Source organism: Danio rerio, chromosome 5 (genome assembly GCF_049306965.1).
Source record: "Danio rerio strain Tuebingen ecotype United States chromosome 5, GRCz12tu, whole genome shotgun sequence".
In the NCBI taxonomy this organism is placed as follows: Eukaryota; Metazoa; Chordata; class Actinopteri; order Cypriniformes; family Danionidae; genus Danio; species Danio rerio.
The window spans coordinates 7,347,501-7,364,056 of record NC_133180.1 but is presented as its reverse complement, the minus strand read 5'-3'; the positions used below and the strand labels follow the sequence as shown (position 1 = coordinate 7,364,056).

At 35.8% G+C, this 16,556-nt stretch overlaps 1 protein-coding gene across 9 annotated transcripts in view; it reads right to left on the bottom strand.

Moving 5' to 3' along the window:
- pxna (paxillin a) overlaps positions 1-16,556 on the bottom strand; it is a 99,226-nt gene that overhangs the window by 48,528 nt on the left and 34,142 nt on the right. For 2 of the 9 annotated variants that reach the window (XM_073950060.1, XM_073950063.1), the window contains exon 2: positions 2,666-2,734. The exons of 4 other annotated variants lie outside the window; for them this stretch is intronic. Coding sequence is in view for 2 of the 5 variants with exons in the window: in XM_073950058.1 (XP_073806159.1) it covers positions 11,552-12,095 (544 nt within the window). In the remaining 3 variants the exon portion in view is untranslated. Of the gene's footprint in view, positions 1-2,465; positions 2,735-11,551; positions 12,847-16,556 lie in introns of those variants that run through there. 3 more of the 9 variants (XM_073950058.1, XM_073950061.1, XM_073950065.1) reach the window with 2 other exon arrangements.

Here is a 16,556-nt window from a genome sequence, read left to right as displayed (position 1 = left end):
GTCATGATGACAGGAAATAATATTTGACTAGATATTTTCAAGACACTTCTATACAGCTTAAAGTGACATTTAAAGGCTTAACTAGGTTAATTAGGTTAACTAGGCAGGTTAGGGTAATTAGGCAAGTTATTGTATAACGATGATTTGTTCTGTAGACTATCGGGGAAAAAAATTGCTTAAAGGGGCTAATAATTTTGACCTTAAAATTGTGTTTAAAAAATTAAAAACTGCTTTTTATTCTAGCCAAAATAAAGCAAATAAGACTTTTTTCCAGAAGAAAAAATATTATCAGACATACAGTGAAAATTTCCTTGCCCTGTTAAACATCATTTGGGAAAAATTAAAAAAAAGAAGAAAAAAAAATCAAAGAGGGGCTAATAATTCTGACTTCAACTGTATGTGTAAGGTTTTTTTATTTCTGCTTTTTTTTTTTAAGGACAACAGTATATCTAGCAGAAAAGCTCTCCAAAGATGCCCTTTTAAATTGTAAGGAAATCTGTGCTTTTGAAACTAATGAAGTGCACAGAAGTTAATGATTTATTTTAATTATTAGGCTCGACATACTGTTACAAAATATTTTAAATGTTTCTCAAAATAAAATATATTGTGTTTAGAGGGGGAAAAGTTTTTTGTTTTTTACCCAGAAATTTAAGAATATATTTTAGAGCAGTAATCACAAAATCATCTTTGATTTTTTCTTTTCTTCTTTTTTTCAATATTTCCCAAATGATGTTTAATAGGGCAAGGAAATTTTCACAGTATGTCTAATAATATTTTTTCTTTTGGAAAAAGTCTTATTTGCTTTATTTTGGCTAGAATAAAAAGCAGTTTTTAATTTTTTAAACACCATTTTAAGGTCAAAATTATTAGCCCCTTTAAGCTATATTTTTCCCGATAGTCTACAGAAAAAACCATCGTTATACAATAACTTGCCTAATTCCCTAACCGTGATATTTTTATACAAGGTTGTCATACCGTCAGAATCTTATACTGGCCCATGCCTATTTCTCACATTGGGACAACATGAAATAATTAAGCTCACTTTAGTTTTTACTAAATTTAAGTGGATTGAAAACAAAACAATTAAGTTGTCCCATTTTTTAAATGTGTTGTTTCAGCTTATTTTAAATAAGTAGTTTGAACAAACAACAACCATCATTTTCTGAGTATCTAATTCAGCACAAATGTATTACATAAGTCATATTGAAAATTAATTCATTTGCACAATGCATATGTAGAAAAGTAAATTAACTATAAATATTCCATGAAAAAATATTTAATCTGAACAATAAATTTATATTTTAAATTTATATATATAAATTTATAAATAACATAAAAAAAAGAAATGCATAGAAAGTTAATTAAATACAAAGCTTACACAACTCTTGCAAAATCATTGCATAAATATTTATAATTCAATTTAGAGCACAGGTAAACTGAATATATATTTTATATACAAGTGCCACCTTAAATTTGCATCGAGAATTAGCATTTTTTTAGCCTCCCTTGTTCAGTTTTTTTTCAATTTAAAGACCACAAAAATAACGAATTATTTGCCACAAAGGTGAAATTACCAAACATACACACAGGAGCCCGACAAACATGCTCATATTAGAAACAATTTTCAGACGGCATTTAGAAATTTTTGCATCTAAACTCTTCATTTCATAAGATACTTATTTGGAACGTTTCAATACAACAATAAATAACATCTTGTTATATTTCTAAAGGTATAATCTTTACAATTGAGACCATATCAATAAAATCCAAATTAAATATATACATATATATAATGGATTATATTCAAAGTATATTAAAGAAATAAGCGCTACAGTTTAAAGCAACTTAATTATTATATTAAAAATATATCTTTATATATATATATATATATATATATATATATATATATATATATATATTTATATATATATATATATATATTTATATATTTATATATATATATATATATATATATATATATATATATATATAAAATTAAATATATAAATATAAATAATGTTTAAGATATATACTATAATTCTACATTAATTGTATTATATAAATATAATTTAAAAATGACAAATGTGAATATAATCATACAATTCTGAGCATATCAAGTCAATAATAAAACGTGTAAAATTCATTTAAATACAAATAAAGTACACTGAAATAAATGATTCATTTCATACCTATTTTTTTTTAGGTAAGTGGTCATAAACAATTTATATGGGCTGATTTTAAACAAATTAAATTTAGTAATATTCAACTTAGTTTGTTTTAATTCAGCCCATAAAAATGAACCATTTTGTTCAGTGTATCAGCAGTCAGTATCTGTGTATTAATTGTAAGTAAAATGCTTCAGCTCTGATGTAGAAGACATGTTAATCTAGATGTTAGATAACTTAATCCCATACATGCCAAACAAACACACAACAAGTGCAACAAAACATCAAAACTCAACCAACTTCTGTTAGCAGATAAACTTTCAACAGTCCACAAAACACACAACACTTGATTATTCCACACAATCTCATCAGCATTTAATACAAATGAAAAACAAAATCACTCTTTAAGACACAAACACAAGAAAGCCATAATCCAAAAAGCACTATAAGCAACCAACTAAAGCCAAATAGCAACAACAAAGTAAAGCTGGTTCACTTACACTTCGACAAGGAGAGACAGAAACGCCCTGCTGATCTTTACCTTCGCACTTTATCTCAGACAGGAGGAGCTACGACGAGGAATGGAAAAAAAAAACAGACAGCATAAAGGATGGAAAATCAGCAGGAGAGATAGAAAGATTTAGATGGCAGAAAAAAGTGGAAGAGAAGGAAAACGCAGAGCTTAGAGTCTGGTAAACGCTGGAGCAGAGACTGTGGAGCCGTCCAAGGGGAGGGAGGCTGTTTTTCAGCAGGTGCTAACTTTAACTACACATACCAGATACTAAAAATGCTGCGCTATATAACCTGTCTGTAACCGTGTGTGCAGGTCACCAATCTGCTCAAGACTTGGAGACGCCATAGTCCTGAGAGTAAAACACCTCGGATGAACTCAATATTTAGTAAGAATCTGGTCAAAAGAATAGGAAACCGTTCCTGATAGTGAAAAAAAAAATCGATTAAATCAATATTTAGTCATAATAAAGTGAAAAGAAAAGGACACATTCACAATGGAGAAAGAATCATGGTAAAAACACCTTAGATGAACTCAGTATAGGAATCTGGTCAAGAGAGAGAGGGAGAGAAAATATCCCTGATAGTAAAAACAACTCTGATAATAATTAATCAAAATCTGGTCAAGAGAATGAAACCATTCCTGATGGTTAAAACAACTCTGAATAACTTACTATTTGGTAAAAAGCTGGTCAAGCTAGAAAGAAACCATTCCTGATGGTTAAAACAACTCTGAATAACTCAATACTTAGTATTAATCTGGTCAAGCTAGAAAGAAACCATTTCTGATGGTTAAAACAACTCTGATTAACTCAATAATTAGGAGTCTGGTCGAGAGGATGAAACCATTCCTGATGGTTAAAACAACTCTGATTAACTCAATAATTAGGAGTCTGGTCGAGAGAATGAAACCATTCCTGATGGTTAAAACAACTCTGATTAACTCAATAATTAGGAGTCTGGTCGAGAGAAAGAAACCATTCCTGATGATTAAAACAACTCTGATTAACTCAATAATTAGGAGTCTGGTCGAGAGAATGAAACCATTCCTGATGGTTAAAACAACTCTGATTAACTCAGTAATTAGGAGTCTGGTCGAGAGAATGAAACCATTCCTGATGGTTATAACAACTCTGATTAACTTACTATTTGGTAAAAAGCTGGTCAAGCTAGAAAGAAACCATTCCTGATGGTTAAAACAACTCTGATTAACTCAATACTTAGTATTAATCTGGTCAAGCTAGAAAGAAACCATTCCTGATGGTTAAAACAACTCTGATTAACTCAATAATTAGGAGTCTGGTCAAGAGAATGAAACCATTCCTGATGGTTAAAACAACTCTGATTAACTCAATAATTAGGAGTCTGGTCGAGAGAATGAAACCATTCCTGATGGTTAAAACAACTCTGATTAACTCAATAATTAGGAGTCTGGTCAAGAGAATGAAACCATTCCTGATTGTTAAAACAACTCTGAATAACTCAATAATTAGGAGTCTGGCCGAGAGAATGAAACCATTCCTGATGGTTAAAACAACTCTGATTAACTTACTATTTGGTAAAAAGCTGGTCAAGCTAGAAAGAAACCATTCCTGATGGTTAAAACAACTCTGATTAACTCAATACTTAGTATTAATCTGGTCAAGCTAGAAAGAAACCATTCCTGATGGTTATAACAACTCTGACTGACTCAATATTTGGTATTAATCTGGTCAAAAAAGGAACCATTCCTGATGGTTAAAACAACCCTGAATAACTCAATATTTGGTATTAATTTAGTCAAGCGAGAAAGAAACCATTCCTGATGGTTAAAACAACTCGGCTTGACAAAATATTTGGAGTAAATCTGGCCAAGCGAGAAAGAAACTGCACCGGATGGTTAAAACAACTCGGATCAACTCAACATTTGGTACAAACAACTCCTGACAAAACCACCTCAGATCAACTCAATATTTAATCAAAATAAGTAAAAGACGTTATACAATATTTTTTTTAAGAACATGCTCATAAGACACCATTCCTGATTAAAAAAACAACATGGATGAACTCGATATTTTGTATAAATCTGGTCAAGAGAGAAAGAAACTATTCCTGATGGAAAAAAAAAACTCAGAATACGAACTCGATATTTAAGAATTAGACAATTAACTCAACATTTAGTCAAGCATGATTATCTAATCCGCTACATAAATGTGAAGATTATAAAGGCGAAGACAGAAGCTGTGAGACTTTGAGACTTGTATGTGCCTGTGTGTTTGTTTAGCGCTCGGCTTGATAAGGGAGTGGCAAAGGAAACATTAACCCATACACTGAAAAAAAGTGTTGCATGCAGAACTGTTGCAAACAATTTATTTGTGTTGAATTTAAACAAACAAATTAAGTTTAACAAGGTTCAACTTAATTTGTTTGTTTAAATTCAAAACAAATAAATTGTTTACAACCACTTAACGTAAAAAAATTGAGTAAATCCAAGGAATCATCTCTGAATAATTTTTTTCAGTATTTCTCTCTCTCTCTCTCTCTCTATCTCCAATCCTCTCTGCTGTTTCTTTATCTACATCCATTACACTCATAATTAAAGTCACTCTCCATCATTATGAAATTAAGCAGCCTTGCATCAAACTACTCGACAAACTATATCACTCACATTTTAATCTGCTTATTTTATGATTGTTAAAGGGCCATGAAACCCCGTTGTTTCAGCAGGGTGTTTTCACACCTCTACTTTGGAAAAAGTCAGAAAAGTGGGCGTGTCCAGCTCTGTTTAGGGGGGAGTGTCGGAGGAAGAAAAGTGGGATGGTGTGGGAGTGTCTATTTGGGCACGCGCGAGTTTCAGAGTCAAAACACACACACACACGCACACATACACGCACACATACACGCACACGCACACGCACACACACGCACACACACGCACACACACGCACACACACGCACACACACGCACACACACGCACACACACGCACACACACGCACACACACGCACACACACGCACACACACACACACACACACACACACACACACACACAGTAGAAAGTGATGGTGTTTAACCTACATGGACATCTGTAGTCGAATTATTTGCCAAATTTTTAAATGGTGGACTTTAACTGCAGTTTGGCTCTTTCATTCAGGGAATTCATTCATGCCCCTCGCGACAAACACTCAAAGCGTGTATTTTCATGCAATGTTTGATACCGCACGGCGAATAAGAGAATAAAAACCCTCCGCATTTCCCGGACACTTAGATGCGGCAGGTAGTGTCAGAAAGCCGCGTGTGTTATTCCGGTCACTAAATGCGGTGAAAATCCTACACGAGATTAAAGTTTGGTTGTGGTGCTAACATGTTTACACTCGGTGCAATGGTTAACTTAGTTCGATACGAACAAACTGAATAAACAAAGAGCACTGGTCGCTCACTTACCAAATCTGTAAAGACAGGACAATCACCAGCAACAAGAGCCGCGTCTTTATTAAGAAGAGACTACAAGCGAATCCGGATCTCAGCGTTTGCAGATGAGAACAGCTCTCAGGTGAACAATAATCCTCCTTAGACACGTAAGTTATTGTTGTCGAGCGTCGTGTACACTATTAATCCACACGTGAGACTGAGCTCTCACAGAGAGGAAATGAAAACAAAACTTAACTGCAGCAAACTATAAAAGCAACTCTTCATGCTTGTTTTGCCAACACAACGTGGCGTCTCTGCCGTCTAAACACTGTGACACTAATGAATATTAATGAAGTTGCACAGTAGAGCGCGCTGATTGGTTTGAACCAAGCTTTACTCATGCATTAATGCAGCAGGCTGTAAGACGTAATAAGACTCACTCTGGCACAGGCGCCCAGTCTGCACGCTGGAATACACGCTATTATGTCATGACCGTGACGCAGCTTCAAAAATTAGTTTCAAACAGGAAGTACGAATTTGCTTGAAATAACGCAAAAACAACCAATTTACACTTTTTAGTGAAATACAGGTGTCCTAATAGTGTTTTTAGCAGTGTGGGACACATACGACTGTCAACAGATCAAAACATGTGTTTTGGTGTTTCGTGACCCTTTAAGAAGAGATTTTAAATGCGACTTTTTAGAGACTTTGTCTTGCACTGACAAGACAACAATTTGTAGTCACTGAGACATAACTAACATAAACAAAGTTTGTCTGTAAGACATGCATTATAAACGCAGGTGAATAAAAAACACTATTTCAGGTAATTTTTCCCAGTACTGGGTTGTAGCTGGAATGGCATCCACTGTGTTAACTTTATGCTGGAATAGTTGGCGGTTCATTAATAGATAAAGGACTAAACCAAAGGAAAATGAATGAACTTTAGCAAGGCTCTGTTTCGGATTGACTATAACATCTTAAATGGTTCTGATGAGCATTTTACGAGTGAATCATAAATAATATACTACACAAATATTGTAATTCTGTCCACAAGTGGACATTCTAATGATGTTGTGCAGACAAGAATATGACCTGATTAGGGCTGCAAGGTATTGGAAAAATGTAGCATTGCTATAATTTTTCATTTTGCGATATGTGTACAATTTCACTAGATAACTTAAATTTGGAAAGAGTTTATCATTTTAGACTGCATCTGTTTAAAATATAACAATAAATGATCTACAAGCATAGATGATTTCAATATGTTAGCAATGTTAACATTAACAGTTAAAACCAGAAGTTTACATGCACTGTATAAAGAGGCACATAACCATTTAAAAAAGTCAGATGTTAATGTGACTAAACCTTTTCTCTTTCAGGTAAGTTAGGATTATCGCATTTGTTTCTGTAATGCTTAATAGCAGAATAATGAGAGAGATTTTTTTGAGAAATTGATATAACTTTTCTTGAAAGACAGGTTTACATACAATAAGATTATTCTGCCTCTGAATAAGCTCAGGTGATGGTGTCAAGGTTTTGGAAGTTTCTGATTGGCTAATTGACAACATTTGAGTTAATTGGAGGCACAACTGTATAATAGTATTGAAGGAAACCTCAAACACACTGCTTCCTTGTGTGACAACATGGGAAAATCAACAAGCCAGAATCAACAAAAAAGCCAGATTACAATTTGCTAAATTACACTGGGAAAAGACCAATTTTTGGAGACATGTCCTGTGCTCTGATGGAACTAAGATAGACCGGTTTGGCCAAAATGACCAGTGTTATATTTGGAGGACAAAGGGGAAAGCACACAAGCCTAGAAACACCATCCCAACTGTGACGTATGGGGGCGACATCATCATGTTGTGGGGTTGTTTTGCTGCAGGAGGGACTGGTCCTCTTCACTGCATAGATGGCATCATGAAGACAGAACATTATGTAGAAATACTGAAGCAACATCTTAAGACATCAGCCAGGAAATTAAAACTTAAAATTAAAACCACAAATGGGTCGTAAAAACAAACCATGACCCTAAGCAGACTGCCAAATTAGTTAAAATGTGCTTTGAGGACAACAGAGTGAATGTTTTGGAGTGGACATCACAAAGCCCTGATCTCAATCCTATAGAAAATTTATGGGCAGAGTTGAAAAAGCTTGTGCAAGCAAGACAGCCTACAAATCTGACTCAGTTACACCAATTCTGTCTGGAGGAATGGGCCAAAATTACTTCAAATTATTGTGAGAAGCTTGTGGAAGGATACCCAAAACATTTGACCAAAGCTATACAGTTTAAAAGCAAAGCAAAAAAAAAAAAAAAAAAAAAAACAAGGACATGTATGTAAACTTTTAACTGTCTAGAAATTAATAAAAAATTCTCAAAAAAAATTCTCTCATAACTCTGGCATTTAGCAAAATAGTAAACATTCAGTAAAATTTACCATAAGACATAAAAAAAAAAATGGTTATGTTTCTTTTTCTTTTTTTTTTCAAGTGTATGTAAACTTCTGGTTTTGACTGTACATTATCCGTGAACTTATGTTTTGAATTTTTACTGCAAATGTCACATCCGTAATTCTGGAATTGCCCACTGTTTCTTTTCTGACATTTACAGCTCTAAAGTTACAGTAATCTCCCTCAGTTATTGGACTTTTAGCTAAAAAAAAAAAAAAAAAAAAAAAAAGCACCAAAAACAATATTGACTTGAGTTCTGTTGTTTAAACGTTAAATCGAAAAGTTATCAAAATCGACATTCATAGCCTATAATCAAACAAATTTTTCCAGGTAGATTTTCCCCCCAAATGTTTCGAGTCACATTACCCCGCTCTATCAAAACTGAATTATACTTGCATGTTGAGCGCACATGTATGGTCTGGCACAGCCTTCGTGTGGTAGCATACCTGCGCATCTTTCAAAAAACAATGCGTATTGCAGGCTTTGTGACTGATCGGTGATGAGAGCGGCCAGCGTGGATTAATTTCAGTGGTTTAACGTTGATGTTCAATAAGTAAATCTTAGATAGTGTGTCTTTCCTTATTTTAAAATCAAGTAATGCATTCTTTATTCAAAAACTTCACTGTTAATGTGTGAACATATTTAGTGTACAAAACATGTCAGTGAACTATGAGGGCAAAAAATAAAATTAATAAATGAATTAACCGTTTATGAATCGTATGAATCGAAGGACAAAATTATTAGCCCCTATAAGCACATTTTTTTCCGATAGTCTACAGAACAAACCATTGTTATACAATAACTTGCCTAATTACCCTAACCTGCCTAGTTCACCTAATTAACCTAGTTAAGCCTTTAAATGTCACTTTGAGCAGTATAGAAGTGTCTTGAAAATATCTAGTCAAATATTATTTACTGTCATCATGGCAAAGATAAAATAAATCAGTTATTAGAAATTAGTTATTAAAACTATAATGTTTAGAAATGTGATGAAAACAATCTTCTCTCCATTAAACAGAAATTGGGGAAATAAAAATGGCTAATAATTTAGGGGGGCTAATAATTCTGACTTCAACTGTATGTGGTTTGATTATATGTGTTACAAGCTACAAGTTGAAAAAATGTTTATCATATACATGGAAACGTATTATCAGCCACTAGAGTAATATGCAATGGATCTGCTGGAGAATAATGTTAGTTAAAGGGCACCTATTTTACCCCTTTTTCAAGATTTACTACGGAGACGTGGTAATGAGCAGCTGTCAATCAAATCAGTGGAAGGGGAAACCGCACTCCTACAACGCGTTGCGGTGTGCCCAAGCGGCAACCTCTCGCTCTCCATCGTCAATCAAAAATGGAAGTAACTAAAAATGCTATTTATCGAAATTCCGCTAGTCTATAATAGAGCACATTTCTATTGACCCCACTGTTAAAATAGCCAACTTCACAGCAGAGAAAAGGGTGTTTACAGCCTGGTACAAAGAACGATTTTGGTTCATATAGCTAATATTACCCTTCATGACAACTGTAAGGGGGTGAATTTTTTTATAACTCATCTGTTTCCTTAATATTAAGTTTTATTAAGTTTGCATAATTAAGGCCGTGGCCAATTGAGTGACAGCTAGGTCTCGCTGGTCGCAGTCACTTTACCTCAGCTGATTCCGGCTGATAAGCTGCTGAACTCTGCATATACATATATTTTTGTTTTATGAGGCTTTTCACAGTCAGTTGCCTTTTGGAATTATTTCTTACATATATCAGATGATATGGCATGCTGTGTGCACTTCATTGTGCTCACAAACCATTCACATGGCCTCCATTTCCCAGGTGACTTCTATACCATCTCTATAAATGCATTTGTTTTATTTAAGATCACTTATATTTTTCTTTTGACCTGTACTGCACTCCAGAATCTGACAGATTGATTATCCGTAGGCTCTAGAATAGTCATCTGAAGCATTGTCATATAGTGTTATGCCCAGATTTCATAAATATCCTTGCATTTACAAACACAGAGTACATTTTAAGTGTTTGGAAGTAATTTGCGTTTTTCTCCTGTAGAAAAACGTCATACAAACATTGTTTAGAGGCTCAATGTGTTACATTCCTGCGGTCAGTGAACAAAATAGCAACGGTTGGCCATGCCTACTTGTAGCTTCTCTTGCGTTCTTCAGAAACCTATGGGTGACGTCGCAGATTTAAATCCATATCTTTTACAGTCTATGGGTGCGCCTCAAAACGGGAGGGATTTGGATCCTATTTTAACGTCAGAAAAAAAAAAAAAAAAGAAGACTTACTGTGTTTACATCACCCCGATATAACTGTGAACACACTATACCTACACAACAATTCTGTCCAAACAGATTACAAAAGATGATTTTCATCATAGGTGCCCTTTAATAAAAATAGAAGCATCCCCATTAGCCCTGGTAGATGTATTAATATTAAAATTAACTCTCGGTTTAATCAGAAAATAAGATAAGATGGCACTGATTTAGCTATTATTAATACTTTAGTGACTTTCGAACTTGAAGACTGCTGAAAAACCTGGAATTATGTTTAATGTTACTTGAAAACACAACAGACTGCGTGCTTTGTTTCTTTTTACCTCATTTTAAACCTCACATTACCACATTTTTTTGTCTTTTGAATGATACAGTAAAAATGTTTTGCGTTAAACAAGTAAAATAAACCTCATTCTCCTATAGCTAGGTTTACTCTCTATTATCTCCAGGCAGGTATCATAAGAAAATTAAAAAATTCCAGTATGGTGACAAGATTAGCAAGCATAACATAATTTATTTTAGGTTATGAAATTAAAAGCCTCTAATCAAAGGAAAAGAAACTCTTACAGCACACCCAAATGCACATCACTTCACTATAGATAATAATACAGACTCAACGTTACACATTCTGCAATTTGACAACTGCGGAAACACAATGAAGTGTCAATTCTGAAACAATATATTGCACAGTCCTATTCAGATTAGTACATCTTGTCAACTTCAAGACAATATAAGCAAGTCCCTACCTCCCGTGGACACCCAGTCTACATCTGGGATCATGTACGGCTCGTCTGAATCACACAAATGAACGCCAGAGCAACCAGCATACACTCCTTCAGTTCCCAGAGTCTCTGAAACATCCACCGGAGCTGAATCTGGGGCTAAATGTGGGTCAAGTGGGGATGATAAGGAGCACGCGATTGATGGAACAACGGAGCCCATTTCTGAAGCCGAAACTGAATCAGAGTCAGCAGGCAAACCCGCAACTGCCTCTGTTTCTAAAACATCTCCCAATCCAGAAGCCGAAATACGAGTAAAATCGGACAAATCAGTGGATGTTTTCTTAGGAAAAGCTGAAGTTTTGGTTTCTGGCAGCGGATCTTGAGCATGTCCTGTGAAATCCTGCATGTCAAACTCGCACAAAACCTTCTCGAACTCCGCAACCGATGAAGCCTCTCCGTCCATTAGGGAAAGAATCAAAGGAACTGCACACGAAGAGTTCAAAACACAGGATCCGGAAAACTCAGGAGTGGGACGAGGAAAGGAAGGGTAGTTCCCGATCCAAAGCATTCAAACCATTCCACAGGGCTCGATTATGTATACAGCCGGCCGCTTGCTAGATAACGCTTTCTCTCAGGGGGATTTGCTTACATAAGCTAAAGACACTACGCAAACCCATATATGACCACGTTCTGGGGTCCACAAAAAAAATATTATGCCGCTAAACATTCCCAGACATTATCTAGGAAGAAAGCTATTCTGAAAATCCCTAGAAAATGCTGCAAGTCAGCAAGAGTGATCACAGAGCCTTCATTCCTTTGAAAGGCTATACAGGATGCCACTTATTTAAACATCGTTTATCAGCGAAAACTCCTCGGATGATCTCTGCTCAGCTTCAAAGGAGGGACATTACTAGAAATTACACTCTGAATCCTCTATAAAACACAATCGTCCCTTGGTGCATGCTCAAAAACACTGCACACTAATTTATATGATGATTTAGGCAATGAAAATAGCTCTTTTGCCAATTGGCTCTATGTCTATCTTGTGTTTTTGTCTTTGTTTTGTTATTAACAATAGGCAAGGTTTAACACCAAGTATTTTAAAGACTAGCATCACAATACCATCTTCATGTCTATTGTTGGTTTTATGTGACTTATTACATTTAGTATATTTTATCTTGCCTCTTATATTTTAGTATTATGTCCATTGTTTGTTTTCTCTTTTTTTTTAATATTGCTGCTGGTCTCTGTGAGTTATCAAACAAATTTCGTTGTACAACTACAATGACAATAAAAGTTCTTTACTTTACTTTCATATAAATGCCACAGGGTTGTTTGTTTGATTGCTTCACCTTCATGGTTTCTGCTACATTCATTATTTCATGATGGGGCGCCACACCAAAAACCATTCCCACAATGGCTACATTACAGCATCACATTCAAAACCTTCAATTGTTGCATTTTTTAAATAGCGAGCTATAATCGCAACAAAAAAGTATTAAAATGCAAGTTGAATTAAAATAAATAAATGATTAGTAATTTTTTTAAAAATACACGCAGGCTGATCGAAAAAATCCAGCTGGCCCCATGTGGCCTAGGGGCCATAAAATGCCCAGGCATGACCTAACCTAAAACTTTAATGTATTAATGTCTACCTTTTGTAAAGCTGCTTTGGAATAGTAATTATTTTTTATAGAAATAAGCATGAATTGAGCACGAATTTAAATTAGTAATTTTAGTAAACTAAATTAATGTTTTTTTTTTTCGTTTTTTTAAATATTTCCCAAATAATGTTTAACAAGGCAAGGAAATTTTCGCAGTATATCTGATAATATTTTTTCTTCTGGAGAAAGTCTTATTTGCTTCATTTCGGCTAGAATAAGAGCAGTTTTTATTTTTTTAAACACCATTTTAAGGACAAAATTATTAGCCCTTTTAGGCAAAATTTTTGTTCAAAAGTCTACAGAAAAAAACATTGTTATACAATAACTATAGATAGATAGATAGATAGACAAGACAGACAGACAGACAGACAGACAGACAGACAGATAGATAGATAGATACACACACACACACACACACACACACACACACACACACGACAATTTTAACTATAAAATAAAATAAATATACTTATATTCACATGTTTTGATCCCTAATGTTCAATAAAAAAACACGAAATGTCTATAAAGTGACTTTCTATCATTTGTAATAAAAAAAGAACATGATTGATGGGGACTTTTATTTCAGAAATGTGCTTTGATTATCATATATGTTGGCTAGCTGAACACTGGAAATACACTGCAAACATAACCATAGCAGAACTTTACCCTGCCACAACCTCTTCTGTCCCTATAAACAGTACACAGCTTCTGCTTAACATTGAAAACACCCAAACATGGCAGGACAGAAAAAAGTAATGCAATGTCGTTAGCACACAATACAACAACTGCGATTATTAAGTTCCAAACAGTGATTCTTAGCATACAAATATTGAATCATTGGCGTGATTTAATAACAAACCACATTTGTATGCCGCAAGTCACTGAATCCAGTGCGGTCTAAATCTGAAATGTCAATCGTATAACAGAAATAAACAAAGCTGGAAATACAAGTCCTGCAATATCTTTGCCTTGAAGGCTAATTATTACTGCTTATTTCATAATCCATTCCTCTTTAATCTGACATATATACTCGTACGCCCCCGTCTGGTCAATTATATGACCTGCAGATAACGCCTTCAACACCTTAAACAGGCAATAAAACCTTTGAGCCGAGCAACAAGTCTTTAAAACCACTCCGACAACTCACTCCAGTCATAATCGCAGGAAACTCAATCTGCACGGACAGATCAGACCTGGCAGATAAAGTTAGATGTTGGCCAGTCTTTTATGAAGGCAAAATATAGAGTCCTGAGGTCTGACCTTCGGAGATTTGAGACCACTAGTGTGGTCAGCCAAAGAGGGAGACCCAAGACCTCCACGCTAAAATAAGACGCCTCCCGTCCTAAACCTGCCACAGAGAGGCCATGAAATACACCCCGCGCTGTAAAACCTGAGAGATCCGAGGGAGTAAAGCATTAATAACTCTGAATTCTCGAGCATTCTGTTCTCGACATGTGACACAGACGTCAACCCAGCAAGAATGAGGGGGAGAGTATCATTATTACACACTACAGTCACCATGAAACAAATGTTAGGTGATTTTTTCTGCTATCCTGATGCACATACACTCTCAGAAATAAAGGAAAAGGTACTGTCCCAGTGATTTTGTACAAGGGTACATTTTTGTTCCTAACAGGTCCTTAAACGTACCTCACAGTACCTTAACCTTTCCCAAACCTGTTCCTGGAGGCACACCAACAGTACATATTTTGAATGTCTCCCTTATCGGACCCATTCATTTCAGGTATTGGAGTCTCTTCTAATGTTCTGATGAGCTGATTCAGGTGTGTTTGATTAGGAGGTTGAAAATGTGTACTGTAATTGTGCCTTCAGGAACAGGGTTGGGAAACACTGTCTTAAGGGTACAATAGAGAAATTTAAGGGTACAAAATTGTACCCTGAAAATACTAATGTCCACCTGTATGGTACAAAAATATGCCTTTTGAAAAGAAACTGCTCCAGTGATGGATTTTGTATCTATTTCTGACTGTATACACCTAAAACGGTCCTGAAATAAGAAAGAAATGTAGCGCAGTGCATGACTTTGTTCTTTGAGAACCGATTCTGAAAGACGGAAATAAATTAAGATGGACAAACGGATTAATTCAGAGCAGAAACAAGACATGCCCACTGATAGCCCTATCCTAAAAGACTGATAGCTCAGCCCTAAAGGACTGATAGTGCCTCTCCTTAAGGCCGTACTCACACTATGTACAGTTGCCTCAAACTGGGCCAAAGCATGCTTGTCCCCCCTCCCGTCTCCCCCGACGGCCCGCGCTCACACTACATCCTGGCCTGGGCACGCTTACGTCATCGATGCTGCGCCTTTCAGTGAATGCTCTCACTCAGCACAGTGGAGATTTCTCTAGTTATATCGTGTCAGTCGGTTTGATATGCAGTGACATGCAGTCAAATATTTCGCCAAACAGTCCTTAGGGATGCGGTGACACGCAGTCAGATATTTCGCCGAACAGATACGCCACTTTTGGCGCACATAAACAGTCATAAAGCCCTCATGCTGCAGGAATGAGGAGGTTTGCTGAAGGTGCGCAGCTGTCGTGCAGCGAGAGGTTTGCGTACTTAATAAACTACGGCAATTTGCGTTCACTAAACATTAAGAATGAATAATAAATCCATATGAAACAGTCCACCCCAATGGACTGATAACTCCGCCCTTAAGGACATATAGCCCACCTTAAATGACTGATAGCTCTGCCCTAAATGACTGATTGCCACGACCTAAAGGACTGACAGCTCCACTTTAAAAGACTGATAGTCCCGCACTAAATGACTGATAGCTCCACCCAAAATGACTGATAGCCCCACCCTTAAGGGTTGATAGCTTTACCCTAAATAACTGATAGCTCCGCCCTAAGTGACTGATAGCTCCGCCCTAAAGTACTGATAACTTTAGGCACTAAATGACTGATAGCTCCGCCCAAAATTATTGATAGCCCCACCATAAAGGGTTGATAGCATTACCCTAAATAACTGATAGCTCCGCCCTAAGTGACTGATAGCTCAGCCCTAAAGTACTGATAACTCCGACCTAAATAAATACCTTGACTCTAAAGGACTGATAGCTCCATCCTAAATGACTGATAGCTCCACCCTAAATGACTGACAGCTCCACCCTAAATGACTGATAGCTCCGCCCTAAAGTACAGATAACTTTAGGCACTAAATGACTGATAGCTCCGCCCAAAATGAATGATAGCCCCACCATAAAGGATTGATAGCATTACCCTAAATAACTGATAGCTCCGTCCTAAGTGACTAATAGCTCAGCCCTAAAGTACTGATAACTTTTAGGTGGTGATAAATGACTGATAGCCCCACCCTAAAGGGTTGATAGCTTTACCCTA